A 21994-nucleotide genomic window follows, 5' to 3' on the forward strand; every position below is an offset into this window, starting at 1 on the left:
GTGAGTGAATACTTTTCTTGTCATTTTGCATTTCTGTTTAAAAACCTCTAAGCAACATGATGTAAATCAGAACAAAAGAGGACTAGATTTGGTTAAAATTGAGGGAGTAGCACTCAGTTGAACTACATCACTGAAGCAGTCCAAAAGAACACTTGTCTATATTTTGTTTTTAGAGCATCTGCATTTTGAGGGGACTAAGGCAGCATTAGTCCCTTCCCCTCTCATTGTTAATCTTAGCATGCTTTTAAGTTACCCTGCATAATCTAGTCTTGAAAAGCCTGCCTTACTCTTACAATATAGCTTACATTGTCTGTCTCCTCTCATTCCAGGTGAACAGAAGGTTTTGTGGTACTAATTCAATAAAATAGGATTTCATTTAGTTAGGATTGCCTCAAAACCCTTTACGATCCTAGATAAATCCATACAACTAATTTCCTTTTCCATATTTCCCCAGCACAGGAGGGAATCTTTGCAGTGTTATAGAAAAACAAGCTGTTAGTGTTTAGGTTAGCATTGTCAATTGGCAACAGATCTTGGCTCTTATGGGGATTTGTCTTTTGACAAATTATTAGATATATCTGCAATTGCAGCTACCTCCTTTATGATGTTTGTTTGTCTATAGATCAGATTCTGTCCTTGCTGGCCTAATTTAAGGTTAATCCAAGCATTTTCCATGCAGTTTCTGGTTTTTGAAATAGCAATCTTTAACCTGGTCAAAAGATTTGACCTGATGTTTCTAGGGAATTGAGTCACTCGTTTCCACACTGTTGCACTTTGTTTGCTTGTCTTTACTGCTCTGAAAACAAATTAGTAGAAAAAACATCATCTACAGGATGTTTCTGCTCTGTTTGCATCCAGGCACATTCAGGTTTCCCATCTGCAGTATTTCTCCCTGGGGCCAATTATACCTTCCTTAACCAGTCTTCTAGTTCAGCGGTTTCCCTTGCAAAGTCATTTTTGTCTTTCTTTTTTAAATGCTCCTCACCACAGGATAGCAGTATCTGATGACTTAACCAGATCGTACACTGTACTAAGCACTGATTATAGTATGTAACTTGCTGGAATGCATTAATGATTTTGTTTAGTGAAAAGGTGCTAGAAATGAAGCAGCTATCAAATAGGAATAAATAAAGTGTCTTTTACTCAACTTTCTAACTTTTCTTCAATTCACCTGTTTTTAATTAAATCTGCTATCAGACTATGACAAATGATGTGAAGAGGAGGAAAGGAAAGAGCAAGATGGTAAAGTTGCTAATAATATTAAGTTATTAAAGGCAGTAGAGTCAAAAGTTGCCTGAAGAATTGCAGGAGGTTGCAGGTTGAAGAAGTGGTACAAGATTCAGTGTAAACGTGGAAGGTGGTACACAGAGGAAAATGTTTCTAGCTTAGCATACGAGGTATTCAGTGCTGAGCTGACTACTACAACAATAGAAATAAATGTTTGAGCTGTAATAAGACAGTATCATGACAACGTTTGGAATTATAGTCCAAAAAGCAGAGCATTAGGAATAGAAAAATACATAGTTCTGCCACTGTACAAAGCTATGGTTTGAATACTGCGTGTAATTCCGATTTGGTTATCTGGTGGGGTGTATGGTAGAGCTAGAAAAAACTCAAAGGAGGGCTGTTTAAAGGTGACCAAAGACAATAACAACATCAGACTGCCTAAGACAAACTCTTCAGCCTGGAAGAGAGGTGGCTGAGGTAGAATAAGACAAAGGACTGTAAAAGTCACAAGTGGCAGGGTAAGCACCAACAGGTAGTGATTGTTCAGGATTTGCCACTGTACAGACTAAGGATCATCAAATGAAACCAGCAGATGTCATGTTCAAAACAAGTAAGAGCCGGTTCTTTATTCTACAACGTGCAGTTGAGCTATTGATAACATTGCAGCGGGATATTGTTTATTTGATGAGTTTAGTTTTCATTACTCAGACAGCAACTGGACAAAATAATGGAAGAAGCCTGTTAGGAAGTTTAACTACAAGAAGGCCAGCTCTGGCTCAGAAAGACCTTGAGCTGCAACATTTTGGAGGTTCTGGAATAATACCATTACCTTTTCCCCAGGCAACTTCCGTTGGCAATGGTACAGCAGGGTGCTGGGCTATAAGTGACCCAGTATGGTGGTTGTAACGTGACTGAAGAATCCCAGTTGTCAGCTAGCTGAATTGCTTTTGACATTCTTAAGAGTTCTGCTAACTCTGAGAGGCAGGACTTGTTTTTCCTATCATACTTCCTTTAAATGTTCTATAGTTTTGATGTTAACAATCAAGAAGTACTTGTACTTCCTAAAAAAAAAAAAACTCAATGCCTAACTTTACAGTAGATGTTACCACTACAGTAGCAGATGTACATAAAATACATATTTGTATCTTAGCTGCATAAAATTCCTTCAAGTTGAATATATTGGCTAGTCTTACCTCTCTTCAATTAATTATTTTTAAAACTCTGTTTTTGTTTTATTATTCTGTCAAAAAATATCAGATCTCTGCTGAATAATGGCAGTCACAAACCTACTTAATTGTCTTGGCATTTTCTATCCAGATCCACTCAACTTACTAATAATCTTTGTCTATTAATTTACAGCTACCCTTCTTTGTAATAAAACTGATTTTATTACTACACCAGCAATTCAAACAGTGACTTTTTTGTAGCTTTGATTACTTCTGGAATAGGAGTATTGAACTTGCTTAGTCTCACTATCATCTCTTTTCCTTCAAAGCTGTATTAATTCTGCCATAACCCAGAAAGGATTTTCCAAAAACTTTATTTCAGTGAGTACATTCTGGTTTTAATACTGGACTTGGACACACGAGGGCTAAACACCGCTGTTAGTAGATTTGAAAAAGCAAATGTAGTGACACAGCCTGAAACTGCAAAGCTGTCGGCGCTGAGCTAGGAATTCTCCTTCTGCCGAGGCTGGGGTTTGTGTTACCCTGGTTATTTAGCAGCTGTTGGAAACGGCGCTGGTGAATGGAGTCCCTTGTCTGGTCAGCGGAGCCAATTACAAGTGTCTGGGTTTCACCAACGGGAAGTGGCACAGCAGCCAGTAACTAAGTTTAGTGCGATGGATGTGTTTCTCTGACTTCATACGTGCGTGTTCACACTGCCCCCCCCCCCCCCCCCCAAAAAAAGTGAATCAGCCCATAGGGCTGAGAAGGGACAAGACAACCAAAACTCCACCAGCCCGGGCTCGGCTGAATGTCAGACTCTGGGGTTCTCCTGACAAGCATCCACATTAAGAGTTTTCCCTGGTTCTGAAGTTAACAAGACGGCATGCAATTTTTGGGCAAGTATTCATGCTAAAGCTCGGCTTTTCTTGGAGGAAAGGAAACGCTGGTTTATTTTCTAAGACAAATATATTTCAAAGGAGGCAAAATCACAAGAGTGTTTTAGTCAAATGAAGTAAATATTTTAAAAAGGAAAACCCTTCTTTGTTCAAGAGAAGAAAATGGCTGTGGACAATGGCTTGAACAGCATATTGGTTGCTGACAAATGAGGTTGACAGTTTTGTGATTTATTTTTAGCTAGAGAATTTTTTTAAAACAGAAGTACTGTGTAGCTTTGGCAGTTGCTGCATATTCAGTGTGGGTGGATGGAACTGAGAAGTCGCATCTGTGCTAACAAGCATTTTGGGATTGTATTAAAAAATTAAACTCATGTACTGGAAACTGAAGCTGTATCAGCTCACCTGGGGAGCTCTGCCCTCCGAATATCCTCCAAAAGGTAAGCAGTGCTGCCTGTCAAGGCACTTGCAAAAATAATTACTTGGGCCTTGAGTTGTGACATCAGCTCAAATTTGGGCTGTTAATTGACATTTTCTTTCACTCCTGAGATTGTAAGTCAGTTAGGCTCTACCCTCTCCTTCCAGGTTTTCCCTCTAACTAGGAAGGCTAAAAATAAATTTCAAAAAGCCAGCTGAGAAACAGTTTAATGTGGTCGTTGTTCCAGGTGCTGAGTCTAAGGAGAGTATCTAATACTGTAGGACTTCTAATAAGATGTAATTATGTCACTTGAAAAGCAGCTTGGACATTTATGTCATGTTAACTCAAAGGTCTGATCAGTTAGTGCTTTACATCTGCAAAATAAACCTCTCACCAGCTAGACTTTGTTAGTGTAGATATTTCTGGCTTGCTTAGAGGTTGGCTGAGCCATGATTTCTCAAGTATTCTTTCTGCAGAAGAGCCCTTACTGCAAATGTTTGTCTTAACACTGTGTAAGTAAGTAGCTATTCATTTGATTTGCTTAGAAGTAGATAATATCTTGACTTTGATCTGGCCAATATTACAACTCCTCAGGAATTCTGTTGGAGTGAAGTGTAATCCACATTAAGCAACTTCTCTCCCACAGTACTGATTAAAAAAAATGCTAAATGACTTGCTGTAAGCTGTCATAATGTTTGGCCATCCCACCTTTCCTGGAGAAGGACTGGGTGACCTAATCCTCCTTACCCTTCATACTGGAGAGGTTTACTGGAACTCACCATGACAGAGGAAGAATGTCAAGTAGACTTTTGATCTACATGTATGCGGTTTCCCAGTTATCTTTGAAATCCGGGTGTCCCTTCATAGCACTCCTTTCCCTAAAACTGTTATTGTGGGAGTAGTTACTGTCCACTATAGGCAGAATTCAGAGGAACAAAGATTGGAACTTCATCACCTCAGTACTCAATGGAAAGAGGTATGTAATACAGAGCACCTAAAGTTGGTGGTCTCTCTGCTTGTTTCTAGATAGCAGCAATTGCAAAGCTGACTAGCTTTATAGGAGCTGAACAAATCCTTAGTAATTAGTGTAACAAACACCTTGATACTGTATTCAGGATTTTGCAAAGAGGTTACATTTGTAGCTTTTTGTTCTAAAATCCTTTTTGTGTATCATTGTAATTGCATTAAAATCTGTCTTTCAGTTCAGGAAAGTGTTTTTCTTATTATCTGTTGAGCTGTTGGGTTTTGGTTCCTCACTCAGAGGCACATTCAAAGAAGTCAGATTGGTACTTTGAGTGGATTCTGGTGCTTCTGACCATTCCCAGTACTTGTGACAGGAAACATCCATTGCACCTTTTAATAACTTTTAGGTCCAGCTCTCCTGTGCTCCCATGAGTTCCTCACCCTAAAGTGCTTTTTAAAATCCATGTAAAAACCCGCATCATTTTGCTAGCTGCATTGATCCCAGAGTCACTTTCCTGCCAAAGTACTGTGAGGACAGAAAATCTTGGAGGACGTGAGAACCAGTCTATTGAGTTAGCAGCGTTTGTGCTGAAGATGATCAATACTTTCAATACTTGAAATTCTCTCTTAAAACAGCAATGCTACCAAATGCTTCAGTAGAAGGTTTGGTCACGTACAGCCTATACAGTTGTTGAACTGTGAAGAGATTTATGCATCTTTCTTGGAATGAATGAAGATTTTCAAATTAATACTTTGAACTTAAGCTTGATTTATTTCATTCTGGGTTCTGTACCAAAAAGATACTTCTTTACTAGGAAGAAGTTGAAAAAAAATAGGAAGTGCTGATATTGGGAGAAATGGTATACCTATGTGTCACTGACATCTGAGCAAGGAAACAGGCTGAGGGATACCTCTGAATGTTTGATAGCATTAATAACAAAGAGGATAATTGGAGCCAGTGAAACAGAAGACAGGCAGTTCCTTCTATCAACATCAGTTTGTTTTAATCTTAACATAGCTAACTTCTTGTAATGTAGACATTGTCTTGAATTCTTCATACACTAGTGTAATTAGTTGAGATCAATGTGTCTCTCTCCTTCTACCAGTTAAAATTCATTGATACCAAAACCCCAAACCTTGTCTTCCCTTGGATTTTTTTATCAGGCTAGCCAAAAAGCATGTCTTCTAGGTGAAGACCCACTACTTTAACCATGAAATAAGTGCAGGGGGATACCTCACATTGTCATGTTGCAAAATAAATCTGCATTTAAGAAGTGAACTGTATGGAGAACTTTCAGGTTTCTCCATATATTTCTCTCTCTGATACCAAAGATCACTTTTATTAATCTTTTCTAGTTCAGATATATTTTGATAATTGAGGCAAGACAGTGCTACCAGCTTAGCTTGAAACATTTCTTTTTATATGATGTGAGCTGTTCATGATGCAATTTTGTCACTGACTCTGAAGTCTCCTCCCATTCTGTCTCTCCCAGCCTGGTACCATAAATAGAAACCTATTCCTTGCCCATCCCAAGTTCTTGGCTTGGAGCTGTATTTCTTGGCTTTATTCAGTGGGTTGTTTACAATACTCAAACCTTGCATCACTCTGTGGGAGGCCCAAAGACTAACCATGGATCTGTGCTTAGCTCAAGCAAACCACGTTATTAAGAGTCTGATTGCTTGCAGGAGAGGAACACCTAGGAATGGCATTTAGTTAGGTTGCCTGCATTTTACCAAACCCATATGTGAGCTGTCTGAACCCTTTTAAACTGGTGGTTTTCATGGCCACATGTATGTCAGCAGAAAGACTAGGTGGTCCATTTAGGTAAGGGCTGAAGTCGGTTACAGGGTAAAGAAAGTTCATAGGTCTGCTTCTATGCTACCACATTATTAGACAGCAGGAACTTGGCCTGTTCAGCATTGGTTTGCTTTTTAGTATGTAGTTTGCCTTGAGTATTTTTGGTTAGTAGGAAGTGCTGTGACTTGGCTTCAGAAACAAAGCTGCTGTAGAATTTGATACTATTCCAATCGTGTCAGCAAAATAGGAAACCCACTTGCCGAAGTGTTATCCATTTTGTTTCCTCGTATTCATTAAGGCAGAAATCCTCCCACTAACAAGCTGGTTAAAGATCTTGAAGTCTAGTGATGTAAAGAGATGTACGTTTTGAAGATGCAGTGGAAAATACCAATTATACTAGCAGTCCTTAGTTACTTGATGGTCTGCTTTCTATGCTCGTAAGTTGACCAATGCCTATTCTTTGGTCGTCTTAAAAGCAAGCATGTAAAATGGGTCTGTATGTAAAATAGCATCATGGATATTTATATCGGTATTTGGTTTTGAAAACTCAAAGTGAAAATAAAGTGAAAGATGTGGCATATGCAGGGATCTTGGTGGCCTTGTATTCAAGTGTCCCTTCATGAAAAAGAGGCATGTGAGAAGCCAGAAGATAGAACACCACGTGTGTGTGTATATATATACACACACATATATACACCCTATGGTTTTTGATGTAAAATGCTAAGATATCAGATTGAGACTGTATGCAATAACCAGTATTTACCCTATAACCCTTTCTTTGTCTCTCTTCCTTCCATTGACAAACCAGTCACTTAGGCCTGCTGCCAACACCACCAAATCCTTTTCAGAGCTGTATTGCTATTTACACATTCTTTTGTTTAAGAGACATTGACAGTTGGTTCGTAAATTCAGAGTACAGTGAATTTTTTGGAAGCTCCCTGAACTGTGCATTTCAAAGTAGCATAGTCAGCAAGATTTCCTTATATTCAGCTTTTTCCCACTCCTGGAAGAACTAGAGAAATGCTTCTAAATGGATGATTTAAGTTGTACAGGAAGGGTAACCACTCTCAGGAAACGGCTTTGAAGGGCACCACAGGGAATAGTATAAAGAGCTGCTGTCCTGAAAGGTGGATTCTTCCACTGAGGAAGTTGAGTATACCAGAATTAAGATTTTATGTTATGCACTTACTTTTGAAGGGAGTAGGAACAGGATGCAGATGTGATGCATGCAGATGTCAAGGTGATGGCCTACAGCGTAAAATAACTATCTAGGAAAATCAGTTGTAAAAGAAATAACTCTCATCTGGAAGGTAGAAAGATGCCTGATTTTATTCTGCCTGGGTGCTTTTGACAGGACCTTATGAACAGATACATACTGTGCAGGGACACCCCATGTCCTTCCTGCTGAGAAACACCTTCAGGAGGGTGGCTGGAAGGGTGCCGGGACAGAATTGCCCTGTTACAGGAAGTTTACAGCCAAAATGTTACTCGCCCATAATGCCAGTGCCGGGCACTACTTGGTTCACATCAGGAGCTTGTTAACAAACCAGACCGCCATTAGGCTTTGGCTAAGGGTACTGTTATGACAGAGGCTTAAATTGAGAGGTTCAATAGATATATTTGCAAGTTACATTATTAATCCAGCCTAACTTTCTGTTAATCCTTCTTTGTTCCAGAGATACCAATTACTCATCTCTTGTATTTTAACTAACAAGTAAATTGGTTATTAACTTTATTAACTATTACAGCTAAGACTAATTTAGTCACAAATCCGTATATAGTTTGCCATTTCCTGGTACCATTTCAGACCCACCTGAAAAACTTGTTTGTCACAACGCTCATCCATCTGTTTGAGGCTATGCTGTCTTTCCTTACAAATTCTGCTTATTCTTTGTGTATTAATAGATACACAAAGGTTAGTACAAATACCAGTGTAATTAAGAATACTCAGAGCACTTAAGAGAGGGAAGAAAACAATAAACTGCAAGAGGAAAAAACAAAGGGGGGGAAAAGATAAAACTAGGAGCTTGTAAGTAAAGGTATCTCAATATGCTGCAGGATTCACTGAGCTTGGTTTTATAGGAGGAGGAAAGGAGGTCACCCACTTGTCAGAACTTTAGGAAAACAACAGTATGTGGGTATCCTAAGGTATTTTCTTTGTTTGGTTATTTTTTCCACATACCTTAGGTGATGGTGACGGGGAACATAACTTGTGTCACAGGCCATATGGGGAAAACCAACTCCTCATCACTACAGCATATCCACAGTTTTATATGGTGTTTTTCCACATCCACTGCCTTACAAAATGCAAACATTCAGAATAAGCCAGGTTGCTCATTTCTTACCTTTAGCCTGATCTGAGTCCTCATCACGTGGTGCAGCTGCCTTTCTCACAGAACGGTGGAGTTCATGGATTATAGAAGTGCTGCTTTTTTTCTTGGTGGGCTGCAACAGCTCTTCTCCCCCTACAAATGGCCAAACCACTTACTCCCCTTCCCTGCTCCCTTTTATACCCCTCTGCAGGCCCACCACCCTCCCAGGTGTGAGACTGCCATGGTGATGGCTTGTTCTTTAACCCTTCCTTGTCTGCGTATTAGGAGGAGCCTTCCTGCTACAAACCATACAGCCTTTGCTAGAAAATTAGGGCTTTTAAAAAATTCATCCAACAAATCTTATGTTTTTTGAGAGGTAGTTCGATGGTGCCCTTTTGGAGAGTTGTCCTGAGTCTTACTAAATCAGCAAATATGCAGCTCAGACTGGGCGTACTGTACTGCCCTTGCTTTCTGTTTCTTTCTGAAATCCTGAAATGTTCAAGAGTGTTTGCTTGCCCAGTGCTTGTACGTGTCTTAGATGTGTATTTTCACTAACATCGTTTCCTGTTGATTCATGTAAATAGTGCTTCAGCAGTGGTATGTGGAGTGGAAAAATGAATCAATCTGGGCGGTCCCCTTAATGGGTGATCTGTTTTGTAATTTGTACAAAGGAATTTCTCCAAGGAAACTGTTTGCTTTCTTCCCAAACACTTTGTTGCCTAACTCTTAGCGAAACAAAACTCTGTCTTTATAGCTCATCTCAAAATTGTTTCAACTTGCTGTCCAGTCCCCACATCCTCTGTTTGTTCAGCGTTCCCTGGGAAGCTCCACCCTCACTTCCAGCTAATAACCACGTTAACCCGCAGCTTGATTTTCCCAGTTTCTCCTTCGCCCACTCGGCAGTGCTTGCTTTTCCATTGGCCAGCCTTGCGAGCAGCGATCGTCTGCACGTGGTGGCCTTTGTGCTGGCAGCGGCAGCCCAGGACTTCTCGTGTCAAGCAGCCTCTTCTGCTTGCTGCGAAGCACAGGATGATTGTGGGGACGGTCCTCTTCCAGTCTAACAGCTATGGCAAAGAGGGCAAGCTGCTCTGCTGCCTTGGCGAGGAAACCTCTGAGCCTGGCGTGAGTTTCACAGGTATGATGCTCAGGGATGTAATGCTGTGCTATCCCTTTCCTGTATTTCTCCACGTGCTTCAAGGAGGATGTGGGTCCTTTCAAGTTCATCTTTCTCTTGTAGGATGAGACCAGCCACGGGCAGGACTGAGATTGCCTGCTTTTATCCGGATTTTAGGATTATTGAAATGCTTCATTTTTATGAGCCTTACGGGGTTAGTATTGCAGAAATAGAGACCATTTCAGCACTTGGTGTGACTCTAAAATTTAAGATTTAGTGTACGCTTTGCTCTTGGACCATAGAGATTGGTAACTGCAGTGTTGGCAGCACAGGGTGGGGAACAAAAACACCCCTTACATGTTGGCTGAATAGGAAAAGCGTTCATATCCGGAGAGAAGCAAATTGTATTGTGGGAATAAAGAAAAGGAAGGAGATGGATGAAGCGTAACCTCCTCGCATGACCGTGTATTACTTTTACACTAAATGATGATGTAAGTTTTCCATTGTATAGGAAATGAAAGTGGTCATATATGATTTATGGTTAGCCTTTAAAAGGAGCTGATATAAAACAGAACTTCCCAGCTCATTTCCTTACTCTTGGTGTGAATAGAGCTTGCAGACTATTCAGTTGAAGGGGTATCATTTCTGATATGCGTTGGTTAGCTTAGCTTCCTTAATGAGGTCTATGCAATTATCATGTTTCACTGACCTTCCATATCCTTACATTTTGGATGGTATAGATCCCACACCGTATTGAGCAGCATAGGTTATTATGTAATAATAACCTGCCATAGGTACTTTTATGTCCTGGTAAATTCCCCTTTAGTAGATATTGGGTAACCTTTACGGTTACTTAAGCATCCAAGTCACTCTAAAAATGAAAGTGAAGGAAGTTAGTGAGACATGAACTCTTAAAAGCATTTGATTTTTAGGTAGTGTGATTTTTAGGTAAGCACTGTAGCTAAGTGATTGAAGCTTCTCATCAAACATTAACTTCTGCTGGCTCTTTTTGTACATAAAGTGGGTGTAAAGAACATGTGCCAGCCTCCCAGGCATTCCCGAGGAAGTGGTAGTAGTCCCACATCTGCTTTGAATCCTCGCTGGCAATCCAGCACAGCACCACAAATGGTTTCATGTGGGCAGAGCTGCTCAGCACTAAGCAGCAGGTGGCATTTCTGCTGATTTTGCCTTGGCTAAAGTGCCCGCTGCTGGGCTCAACGTGGGCAGGTCATGGGATTTGCTGCAGCAGCTCTGAAGCTGAGCTGATACTAGGCTGCTTCGGGCTTACCCATCGAGTGCGTGGTTAAATGCTTAACTCTGCGCTGTCTGTTAAGTAGGGGTTGGATGCTCAGTTCATGAGCTTTTCTGGCTTGAGAAAGAAACTTAAAGTATGCTTTGATTTAGAACAAACATTTTTGTTTAAAGCCTTTCACATCTTGGCAGATACGTAACTGAAAGTAAGAAGTTATTTAAACACCATTAAGGTATTTTGGAGCTGAAAGATCGGGTATTTTTTGAAAACGCTGCCTACTTTTGTGTTTGCTCTTTAGCAGAGATGCGTAAGTCAGATTTCTTGTATAGCACATTTGCTGCGTGACTTTGCTTAAGGCACTGAAACACTCTAACACAAGTCACTGTAGGAGTATAAAGAATGTATTACTTAATTAATTATGTATTTTTACTCCATAAAGAGAGCTGGATTTAGGAACTGATGTTCTTTCCCGGTGCTTAACAACTGGACGTGCATATGCACACACCCAGCCCTAAAAAATTACAGTTGTTGGGATGTTGGCAGCCATGCTATAATGTAGATAGCAGAGCAAACATTGGGATTTCCTCTCTTTTCCATGATAGCACCCAGTCTGATGGGTTAGTATATCATAAAACTAATTGCAGTTGATGGTTAGGAACAAGAAGTGTATGTAAATATTGTATCTGCAGATAATGAAATCAAAGAAGTGACATTTTGGTAGCTTAATCTCTAGTCACTTCTGTTCTTGTGAGGAGAACCTTGATAGGGTGCTACTTTGGCAAGGCTTGGGAGGTAGGTTATTAAGTAATTGCAAGATGAGCAGGTTATGCAAGCAGTATAACTCTGAATTGATTACCAGAAATGCAATCAAAAGCCACTTAGCTATGTGTTTAAAAACAAAACAGAACAAACCTCAACCATTTACTTTCTCATGTACCCACAATACAGTCAAAAAATTGCATGTAGGTGCTGGGAACCCCGCTACGTCCTCGTTTTCCAGGCTTGAGCTCTGTCCTGTGACACAGATTTGGCATATGTTTGCCTATTACTTGGCACAGGCCTCTTCCTGTTTTGCGTCTTGCTGACTTCCCAGTTTTCCCGTCCTGTATTGCATTTGAGCTCTTTGTTCTCTTTTAAAGTGCCTTATGGACTAGCTCTCGCTCACGGATGTAAATCTCATGGGAGTGCGGGGAGGGGGGTATTATATACACGCATTTTCTGACAGTGGTCTGCTTAAAAAAATCTTGAGCCTGGCGTCTCAGCCCCTCAGAAATGGGCCAAAGCAATGATTGTAAAGTGAAGAACGCATCCAACTTTTTGGAGAGGATTTAATTTAATTAAATCTTTTTACAGTGAATTTCCATAAGTAAGTTCAACAAGAGAATTTGAAAATATATATTGGGACAGGAACTTATGTCACTTGTGCTATCAGAGAAAATATTTATATCTTTACACCTTCGTAGTTTTTTGCCCCCTTGAGCGACCCACATGTATGAAACTACATCATCGCTCTTTCTCTTGTCTTAATATTGAAATTTATTCTGCTACCTGTTCCTGGAAAACCTCTTTATGGGTTAGAAACCCAATGATGGTCTTGGCATAGCACTACCATGAAGTGTTCAGACAGTTTTGCTTTTTACTATAGTTCTTTCCAAAACCCTGTGTATTTAGATTGTTTTCATCATCACAGGAACTGTGGGGACTTTTTTCTTTTGTCTATAAACCAAGTCTGATTCTTCCCCTCGCTCCCGTGTACTATCAAATTTGCATCAGTTGTCCTTTGAAACAGCAAAACAGAACTGCCTGGGTATTCGGAAACACTGCTGCTAAATACCTAGCATCACCCTTAATACTTTCTGTCCCTGTCAGTTTTCCACCTCTTACTTACTTACTGTGTAAATCACCATCATTCCTGCTAATACTGAATCAGTTACTGTCCCAACCTATAGATCTTATTTGTGTCATAATTCAGTCTGTCTTACCTGTATTTGTAATGTTGGTTTCAGATCCAGGCTAGCTACTTCACCCACAGAAACAATAAAAACATAAGCCATAACGTTTTAGCATCAAAGGTTTCCTTCACTACTTCACATAATAAAAAAAAAGCTCTTTTAATTTCTCACCCATTTTTTATCTATGAATGCTTAAATACTTTCAAATAGAGGTGTATATAAATAGAAATATATATAATATAATAAATATTCAATAGAAATTTTATATACCTAGCTTGCTACTTGGTATATAGGCAGTTAATCACCTTCTCCAGCCCCTGTTAGAAATAACCTATAGAACAAAGAGTCAGCAAAGTGGGGACTGAAAACCGCTGATCTAAGATGGGCAGACGTGGTGTTCCCTTTCCGTAAAGAGCATATTGTGCAGTAGGAGCTTCGCTCTGCTGTACACTGGGTTTTGATCTATTTACAATTTCCTCTTCTGTTCTTTCTTTAGAGGCCCTGCACCGCCCCTATGGCTGCGATGTTGAACCCCAGGCACTGAATGAAGCCATCAGATGGAGCTCCAAGGAGAACCTGCTTGGAGCCACTGAGAGTGATCCCAATCTCTTTGTTGCACTTTACGATTTTGTAGCAAGCGGTGACAACACGCTCAGCATCACCAAAGGTAAGGTTCTGAATCGCAGAGCAGCTACTAGGTTGAAGACTTAGCAACAGAAAATAGCGAGCAGAATCCTTCTCCGGATAGGAATAGGAATGAGCGCAGTTAGAGAAGATTATTCTCCAAACTGATGACTATAAGCAGACGGTCTCTCTTCTCACTTGTGTTGGAGAGACACCTGCCGGGCAGTTCTCCTAGTACAGGCTCGGCTTTGTACAACACTGCCGAATGGTCTAGCCCAGCTACCGCTGTTCCCATTCTAAAGTCCCCAAATCACCAGCCCGTTGAGACACCTATTATAGGGAGGGGCAGAGGAAAACCTTTACATTATTGATGGCAACAAAATTCAGCACTTTCAACTGGGGCAAAATCAAGAATTAAGAATTGCAGAGAGATTTTCTATTTCTGTTCAGTACATGTATCAGAATATGACCTTCTGCAGAACTGTTGTAAATCACATGCCATTTAAGGCTTCAAGAAGGAGACAAACCTCATCTCTCCAAGAAAAAAGAAGTCTTTCTAGTCTAAAAAGCTGGACTACAGGAAGCTTTTTGAGTTCATCAATCACACTGCAGTAAATTAGGGAACAGTATCCTAGGTATTCTGTCTGAAACTTTACTTCATAAATACTTTATATATAGCAGTTTAGCTATAAGATCACTGCTGCAGATTTTTATTGTTAAACTACAATCCCAGGCTTAGTCAGCTGATAGCGAGCGTCTCCCTTAATGAGACCCAATAGATTGCACTGTGCTTATTTTGCTTTTTTCTTTCTGGTCATAGGTGAGAAGTTGCGAGTCCTGGGTTACAACCAGAATGGTGAATGGAGTGAGGTACGTTCGAAGAATGGGCAGGGCTGGGTACCAAGCAACTACATCACACCAGTGAACAGCCTGGAAAAGCATTCATGGTACCATGGGCCAGTATCACGCAGTGCAGCAGAGTATCTGTTGAGCAGTCTCATCAATGGCAGCTTCCTGGTTCGTGAAAGCGAGAGCAGCCCGGGGCAGCTATCCATCTCGCTCAGGTACGAAGGACGTGTTTACCACTACAGGATCAATACCACCTCAGATGGAAAGGTAAGGATCTCTGGATAATGCTGTGGGGAGAGGAAATAAGGATATTAATTAAGAGGTGGTACAGAATCTCAAGTTGCAGACTGCTAAGAGAGGGGTGTGTGTGAGAGAAGACAGGTTCACAGGTTGATTAATATAAAAAAAGAACACGTATGCCAAGAGTTCGGCGGTAGCTCACTGAACACCACTTTGGAAGAAGTGCAGATGGTACTCATCCTGGCTGAAAGCAGGTAGGGAGCAAAGCAGTTGTGGTTTGACGTGATATCTTTCCATTGATCCACTTAGAACAAGCAGAGCTTTGGTAAGTCCGCAGTTTTGATCAGAATTTTGAAACCTTGGTCAAATAGCAGTACGATGTGTTGAATGATGCAGAAACTGGCCTTGCGCTTGGCTACAAGAATTCCAGTTTCTACTTCTATAAAGCACGAGGCAGGAGACAGGACTGCTCCCAAGGGATAGCTTATATCTAGCTGCCTTCTGCAGGTAAATTTCCCACAGATTAATATTAATTTGCCCAACAACATGCGAACAAATACTCTATAAAGTCTGGTTCCCTTACCTCTTTTTTTTTTTTTCTTCAACCTGCTAGAATGTTTTTGCTGTGCCTGTTTTCCAGTGTTACTGAAAGCTTCCAGCTGCCGTCATTTAAGTAGATTCCTGGTGCGTTCTTAACAGGTATACGTGACAGCAGAAAGCCGTTTCAGCACACTAGCAGAGCTAGTGCACCATCACTCAACAGTAGCAGATGGACTGGTGACAACTTTGCATTACCCAGCACCCAAGTGCAATAAGCCCACTGTCTATGGAGTGTCCCCCATCCACGACAAGTGGGAGATGGAGCGGACTGATATCACCATGAAGCACAAACTTGGGGGAGGGCAGTACGGCGAGGTGTACGTTGGTGTCTGGAAGAAGTACAATCTCACGGTTGCTGTGAAAACGTTAAAGGTGAGTTTTCGGATTGTTGTGGGCTGTTCATTTGGTCACCATTTATAATAAGGGTAAGGAAATTGTAATGTTCTCAATTATACCACCTAATGATATGAATATCAGAAAATGGAGTGTGCTGACCTGCGTAAAATCTATGCTTGAGAGTAGCTTTTGCAGAACAAAGTTAGCTTATCAAACTTGCACCAGTGCATGTGGCTTAGAAACAATTTGGAATTTTGGCCCAGCAAGCTCCTGCAGGAACTGCATGTCCAAGTCAGATCTGTAGAAATGGTTACCAAGTCCACTTCCCTTCCCTTCCCTCACAAGAGCTGTGGAAGCTTTAAGAAATGAAAGGTGTTGGAAATGCCCTCTACAGCATCTCCCCTACTCCTGGAAAAATTCAGCTTCTCCGTTTATCTTTCTTTTCAAAGCCTTCTGTTTGTTTCAACATTAACAGCTACAATTCTACGTACCCCCTAAGTAAGGGAGCTTTCAAGCTTAACTTTTATAGCTAGGCAGGGGAACTAAGTCAGAGACCCTGGGAGTCTTCCTCTCACCAGCCACAGCTGCTTTGGTAGCCACAACAGCTACCAAAAAAGAAAGCGTAAGGCTTTCTGGGTACTGCAGATCTGTCACTTGGCCATCCTGCAGGCTGGACACGCAGCTTTTCAGGGCTGTTATATTTTTCTTTGGTAAAAGCCAAAACAGTAGAATGGAGATAAGCATGCCATCATTTATATTCAGCTTGGATATGTAGTGTTCAGCAGACCTTGGTCATGAAGGTGAATTTTCCCTTCTTTTGCCTCTCTGTTTATCTAGGAAGATACCATGGAGGTGGAAGAGTTCTTGAAAGAAGCTGCTGTGATGAAGGAGATCAAGCACCCAAATCTAGTGCAGTTGTTAGGTTAGTGAAATTCCTTGCTCTTTCTGTTCTTACTTGAGTTTCCGCCAAAAGGAAATCTGTCTTGTTTAAAAGCAGTGGCAGATTTTCTGTATTTATATAACTTTTTGAATCAGGTCAGGTTATGGGTATTTTTGGTATTTTTGACAGCTTACTCCTTTATGTTGTATTGGAGCTAAGAGACGCTAATTTTAAATAAAACATCAAATATCGTCACTTACAGTAGACAACTTTGCTGTTGAGGTACAACTATGCATTATATAAAGTTTGCAAAATCAGCCTCCTGTTAGTTTGTACCCTTGGTCTTAGATATGCTCCCGGGTTCAGTTATCAGAGTCAGATCCCTTTTCTGCTGTGTTAAATCAGATTTACAAAATCATTTTCCATGACTTATTTTTCTGATAGAACAGAACAAAACTATAAGAAAATTCAAAGTGAAAGAGGAAAATTATATTGGAAGCACAACAAATACTGTTCGTCATACTTCTCAAATCAGAGACATTTATAGAAAAAGCTGTACTAAATAGAAAAATCAGTCCATAATTAAGCAGAAGACGACCAGATCGCTGCTGTTGTAAGGGACCCTGTGTATCTCCAAATAAGTACATGAGATCAAGGCACTGGAGATGCAAGTCAGATCAAACAGCACGTGAATGGAAGAAATCTGCCAGCTTTACAGCTTGCCTGGGCCCTGTTTGTCTCACTGGCAAATGCATAACGTGATGATCACTATTAAATAGTCTGCATAGCTGTTAATTCTGCATGTACAAAGATTCTTAAGGAGACACTCTAAACCTTTGCTAGTGTTTAATTGCCTCTAGACTTTTGCTGCTTTCAGGAGCAAAGCTGTCAAGCCAAGCCTGGGATGAAAGGAGAAATGTGAAGAATGTGAAGGCTTTTAGTAATGGCAACTATTCTGTACCCATTTAAAAAATGGGCACAGATGAAGTGTCTGCCCAGCCCTGTCTGGTTCCAGGACTAGAGACAAAGATTTCTCATCAGAGAGATGCATTTTTGCTCTTTCTGATGCACAGTGTAGTTGTGTTGCACTTCTGTATGTGCGTAACGGTATGAACAGGCATTCGGCAGTGCTGCAGCGGGAGTTCACAGAGATTTGACATGAGTGTCCTGTTGTCCACCTCCTCTGCTAATACATACTTTGTACATAACTGCAATGACTGTAGCAAGTAGTCATCTGAGGAATGTGTGAGAATGCTGCTTTAGGAGCAGGTCCCACCGTGCTGATCACTTACCCAGCACACATGGGAGTGCTTCACATTACTCTGTAGTGATATTTCAGTCTGGAAATCTTGCCAGTTGACAGGTACCTACTTCCAGTTGGCCACTCTTTAGCTTTATGAAGGAGGAGAGGAGAGGAAAAGCAAATCTTATGTGTTCAAAATAACTCCTATTTCATTCTGTAACCCTCCGAAGAACAGAACTGCTCCTTTATGTATATTAGATAGGAGTAGACATGTTTCTCTCTATCACTTTATGGATAGAGATGGACAGATAAAGACAGAAGCACTGAATTTTAAGTTGGGCTGCATTGATCTGGGTCTTGTAGATGGAAGTCTTCACTTCAGAGAAATACTCATCAGTACGAAATGTGACAAATGGATATTAAATCGGGAATAGTGGTAAGGTAGGGAAGAAAGGGAAGCTTTATTCACATGCTCCCTCCTCGTCACTGCTAGGTGTCTGTACCCTGGAGCCTCCCTTTTACATTGTGACAGAATACATGCCGTATGGGAACCTGCTAGACTACTTACGGGAATGCAACCGGGAGGAAGTGAGTGCTGTTGTGCTACTTTACATGGCCACCCAGATCTCCTCTGCTATGGAGTACCTGGAGAAGAAGAACTTCATTCACAGGTGGGTAAAATCACATTGAGGTGGTACAATCTCAGATTGCAATGATGAACGGGCCACCAGCATGGTGGCCCAGGAATTCTTCCTTTTGGGGATGTTTCTTCCAGATTTACGTTTCACACTGGGTTATCCAAGAGCTGTTTTCGTTTCAATATTATCTTGCAATTTCTTCTCCCCATGACTTTCATGCCAGACTTACAATCTTGTGCCCAACTGCCTGACAGCTACGAAAGTTGGTGGTGTCCTGTTCTGATGTACCCCCTTTGTGCAAGGCATTGTCAACCACAATGACCTATTTTCATCCAGTCAGATAAAGCCGTGCCATAAGCTGTTACCAGTGTGTGATGAGCTGCTGATCTCATCCTATTCTTAGGAAGCATAAACTTCTCATCGTAACAGCTATCATTACTGGAAATTTAATAGAGTTTAAAGAATGAACCCTATATCCTGACTTACCTTATTGCTCCTAAGAGTAAGTCCACACAGTGCCTGACACTGTTCAGAGCAAAGCTCACATTGCCTTTATCTGCTGTATAAAGAGAGTGCTTCCCAATTCAGAAGAGGGGGACAGGCTATGCAACCAGAAGACTTATGTTCAAAAGCCCTGCTCTTGCTCCTGTAAAGGAGTGTGCTTTTTTTCCTTTATACAGGGACCTGGCAGCACGGAACTGCTTAGTTGGAGAAAATCATGTGGTGAAGGTGGCTGACTTTGGCTTAAGTCGACTTATGACTGGAGATACCTACACAGCTCACGCTGGAGCCAAGTTCCCAATCAAATGGACTGCTCCTGAGAGCCTGGCCTATAACACCTTTTCAATCAAATCAGACGTGTGGGGTAAGAAAACTCCATTTCAGTAGTGTGTTCTGTTTCATTTTGGTTTTCTTTGCCAGCCTAGACAGTAACTTGCTTTCTGGCGTGGGCAGAAATACATGGGGAGGCCACAGCTTCATGAATCAATAGCATTTTTAGCATGTCATGTCTTCACCTAGACTGGCCTGAAATATCTGCAAGAAAGAGATGCTGCCTTAAGCTGCAGTACAGGCCACAATGTAATGAGCAACACAAGAAGAGGGCAGACTTATGTCGTGGTTTAACCCAGCAGGCAGCTAAACACCACGCAGCCGTTCGCTCACTCCCCTGCAGTGGGATGGGGGAGAGAATCGGAAAAAAGGTAAAACTCATGGGTTGAGATAAAGATGATTTAGTAGGACAGAAAAGGAAGGGAAAATAATAACAATGATAAAAGAATATACAAAACAAGTGATGCACAATGCAATTGCTCACCACCTGCTGACTGATGCCCACCCAGTTCCCGAGCAGCGGCCGTGGCCCCCTGGCCAACTCCCCCCAGTTTTTGTTCAGCATGATGTCATAAGCTATGGAATATCCCTTTGGCCAGCTTGGGTCAGCTGTCCGGGCTGTGTCCCCTCCCAGCTTCTTGTGCACCTCCAGCCTCCTCGCTGGCAGGGCAGTATGAGAAGCTGAAAAGTCCCTGACTTAGAGTAAGCACTGCTCAGCAGCAACTAAAGCATCAGTGTGTTATCAACATTATTCTCATCCTAAATCCAAAACACAGTGCTATACCAGCTACTAGGAAGAAAATTAACTCTATCCCAGCCAAAACCAGGACACTTATGACTAGGAATTTTGTTTTTCCTCCTTTTGCAGCCTTTGGGGTGCTGTTATGGGAAATTGCTACCTATGGGATGTCACCATACCCAGGCATTGACCTCTCTCAGGTGTATGATCTGCTGGAAAAGGGCTATCGGATGGAACAACCCGAGGGATGCCCTCCAAAGGTTTACGAACTGATGAGGGCATGTGAGTATCTTCTTCCAGTTTGGGGGACAAAGCCTGAGAGTGGTGGGAGAAATCTGTAGTTAACACTGAAGTCCTTGCTTCTTATGTGCCATTTTGTTAGCTAATGTGGAAAAGGCCCCGTCACCTGAGATGTACCTGGTTACTGATGCGGATGACTCTGGTCTCTAGGGAACAAGAATTCACTCTCAAAAACTGTCATCTCTGAGTACAGCTGGATAGCACCTTGTGGCAAATTGTACTGGTATTTTGTCAGTAGGACTCTTACTGTGGAATCACCAAATAAGAAGGAAATTTAGTTCTCTGCAAACACAGCACCTGTGCAGGAGACATGTAGTTGACAAAGTTGCGCAAAATGCATCCTCCAAGCACGCCATGAAAAGCTCCTTAATGCTCCATAACAAATTGAAAATCTACTAATAAAAGGCCAAAAGATAGTGTGCTACAGGAAGAGAGCAACAGAGTTTAAGAGCATTGCCAATCTCCTTCAGTCCCACAAGAGCAGAGAATATATTGGGCAAAAGGCTGAAGATCCTAGGGAGCAAACCAGGCCATGCCGTTGAGTAAGGTAAGCAGCTCTGAGGAGAGAGACCCTGTCAGTGTGACCAGGGCGAGAAGAGACTCCTTGGTGCTAACTCAGGCAATCTGTGTGGCCCTCAACGTACAAAACAGACAAACCAGGGCTTGAGAGGCCATTTTATAGCCCGTCTCCAGTGATGCCTGATCCCCAGCATGTCAAAGAAAGTCAGGGTGAACTTCAGTTATGAAACAAAGCAGCTGGGTAATTATGAAGGATATTGCTTCAAAAAACCTTCAGGAAGCTGACAAAAGCCCAAAAGCAGGGAATTCATATGATATTATTGCAACCCAAAATGAGCAGAATGCCAGTCACTTTCCAGACCCTATGGTGATACCACAACAGATAGTGCTTCCAGAATGCATTCCCCTAGTGCCCCCCTAGTGCAGGTTTCTAACTACAGAAATTACACTTTTCGTCATGATACCCTTCTATAACTTTCCAAACTCCATCTTAGATCAATGCGCTCTCTTCCTCTTTCCCCCACAGGGTGCATACATTCTCCTTTTGGAAGGCTCTGCTTGAGTTTCAGTATTAAGAGCATGTGAGCAGAATGGTGCCTGGAGCTTTGCACACATAGTTATCTGCGACTGGGCTAGATGTGTTCAGTCCAAACAGCCAGGGTAGCAAACATGGAATTCTCTTTTGCCCAAAAAATTCAGAAAGAGGGATAGGGAGATCAGAAAAACTTGTGGAGTTGGCAGAGAGCTGGGATTTTTAGAATTGGTTCCTTCCTCTCAAGATCTGTTTGTTAGGATATGGTATGAATTAATATCTGTGAATGACTCTACAGCCTGTTTAATAGTAGGAGATCAGACTCTGACGACAGTTGAGAAAGCTTAGGTATGTTCTGTCTCCTTGGACAGAATAAAAATTTATCTCCTACCCGTTTCAGGCACCGAGACTTACTCTGCTTTCTCACACTGCAGGCTGGAAGTGGAACCCACCAGACCGACCTTCCTTTGCTGAGACCCACCAAGCTTTTGAAACCATGTTCCACGACTCGAGCATCTCAGAGGGTGAGAGGCTCTGTTGCTTTCTTCTGAAACAGTACTGGAGGTTA

The 21994-nt window shown here is 41.5% G+C and overlaps 1 protein-coding gene across 1 annotated transcript in view; it reads left to right on the top strand.

The window, feature by feature from the left end:
* ABL2 (ABL proto-oncogene 2, non-receptor tyrosine kinase) overlaps positions 1–21994 on the top strand; it is a 46446-nt gene that overhangs the window by 20034 nt on the left and 4418 nt on the right. The window contains exons 2-9 of the mRNA XM_075157011.1: positions 13592–13762; positions 14540–14835; positions 15508–15780; positions 16582–16666; positions 18361–18538; positions 19186–19370; positions 20205–20357; positions 21861–21950. Coding sequence (XP_075013112.1) covers positions 13592–13762; positions 14540–14835; positions 15508–15780; positions 16582–16666; positions 18361–18538; positions 19186–19370; positions 20205–20357; positions 21861–21950 — 1431 coding nt within the window. The remainder of the gene's footprint in view (positions 1–13591; positions 13763–14539; positions 14836–15507; positions 15781–16581; positions 16667–18360; positions 18539–19185; positions 19371–20204; positions 20358–21860; positions 21951–21994) is intronic.

This window comes from Calonectris borealis, chromosome 8, assembly GCF_964195595.1.
Source record: "Calonectris borealis chromosome 8, bCalBor7.hap1.2, whole genome shotgun sequence".
Lineage (NCBI taxonomy): Eukaryota > Metazoa > Chordata > Aves > Procellariiformes > Procellariidae > Calonectris > Calonectris borealis.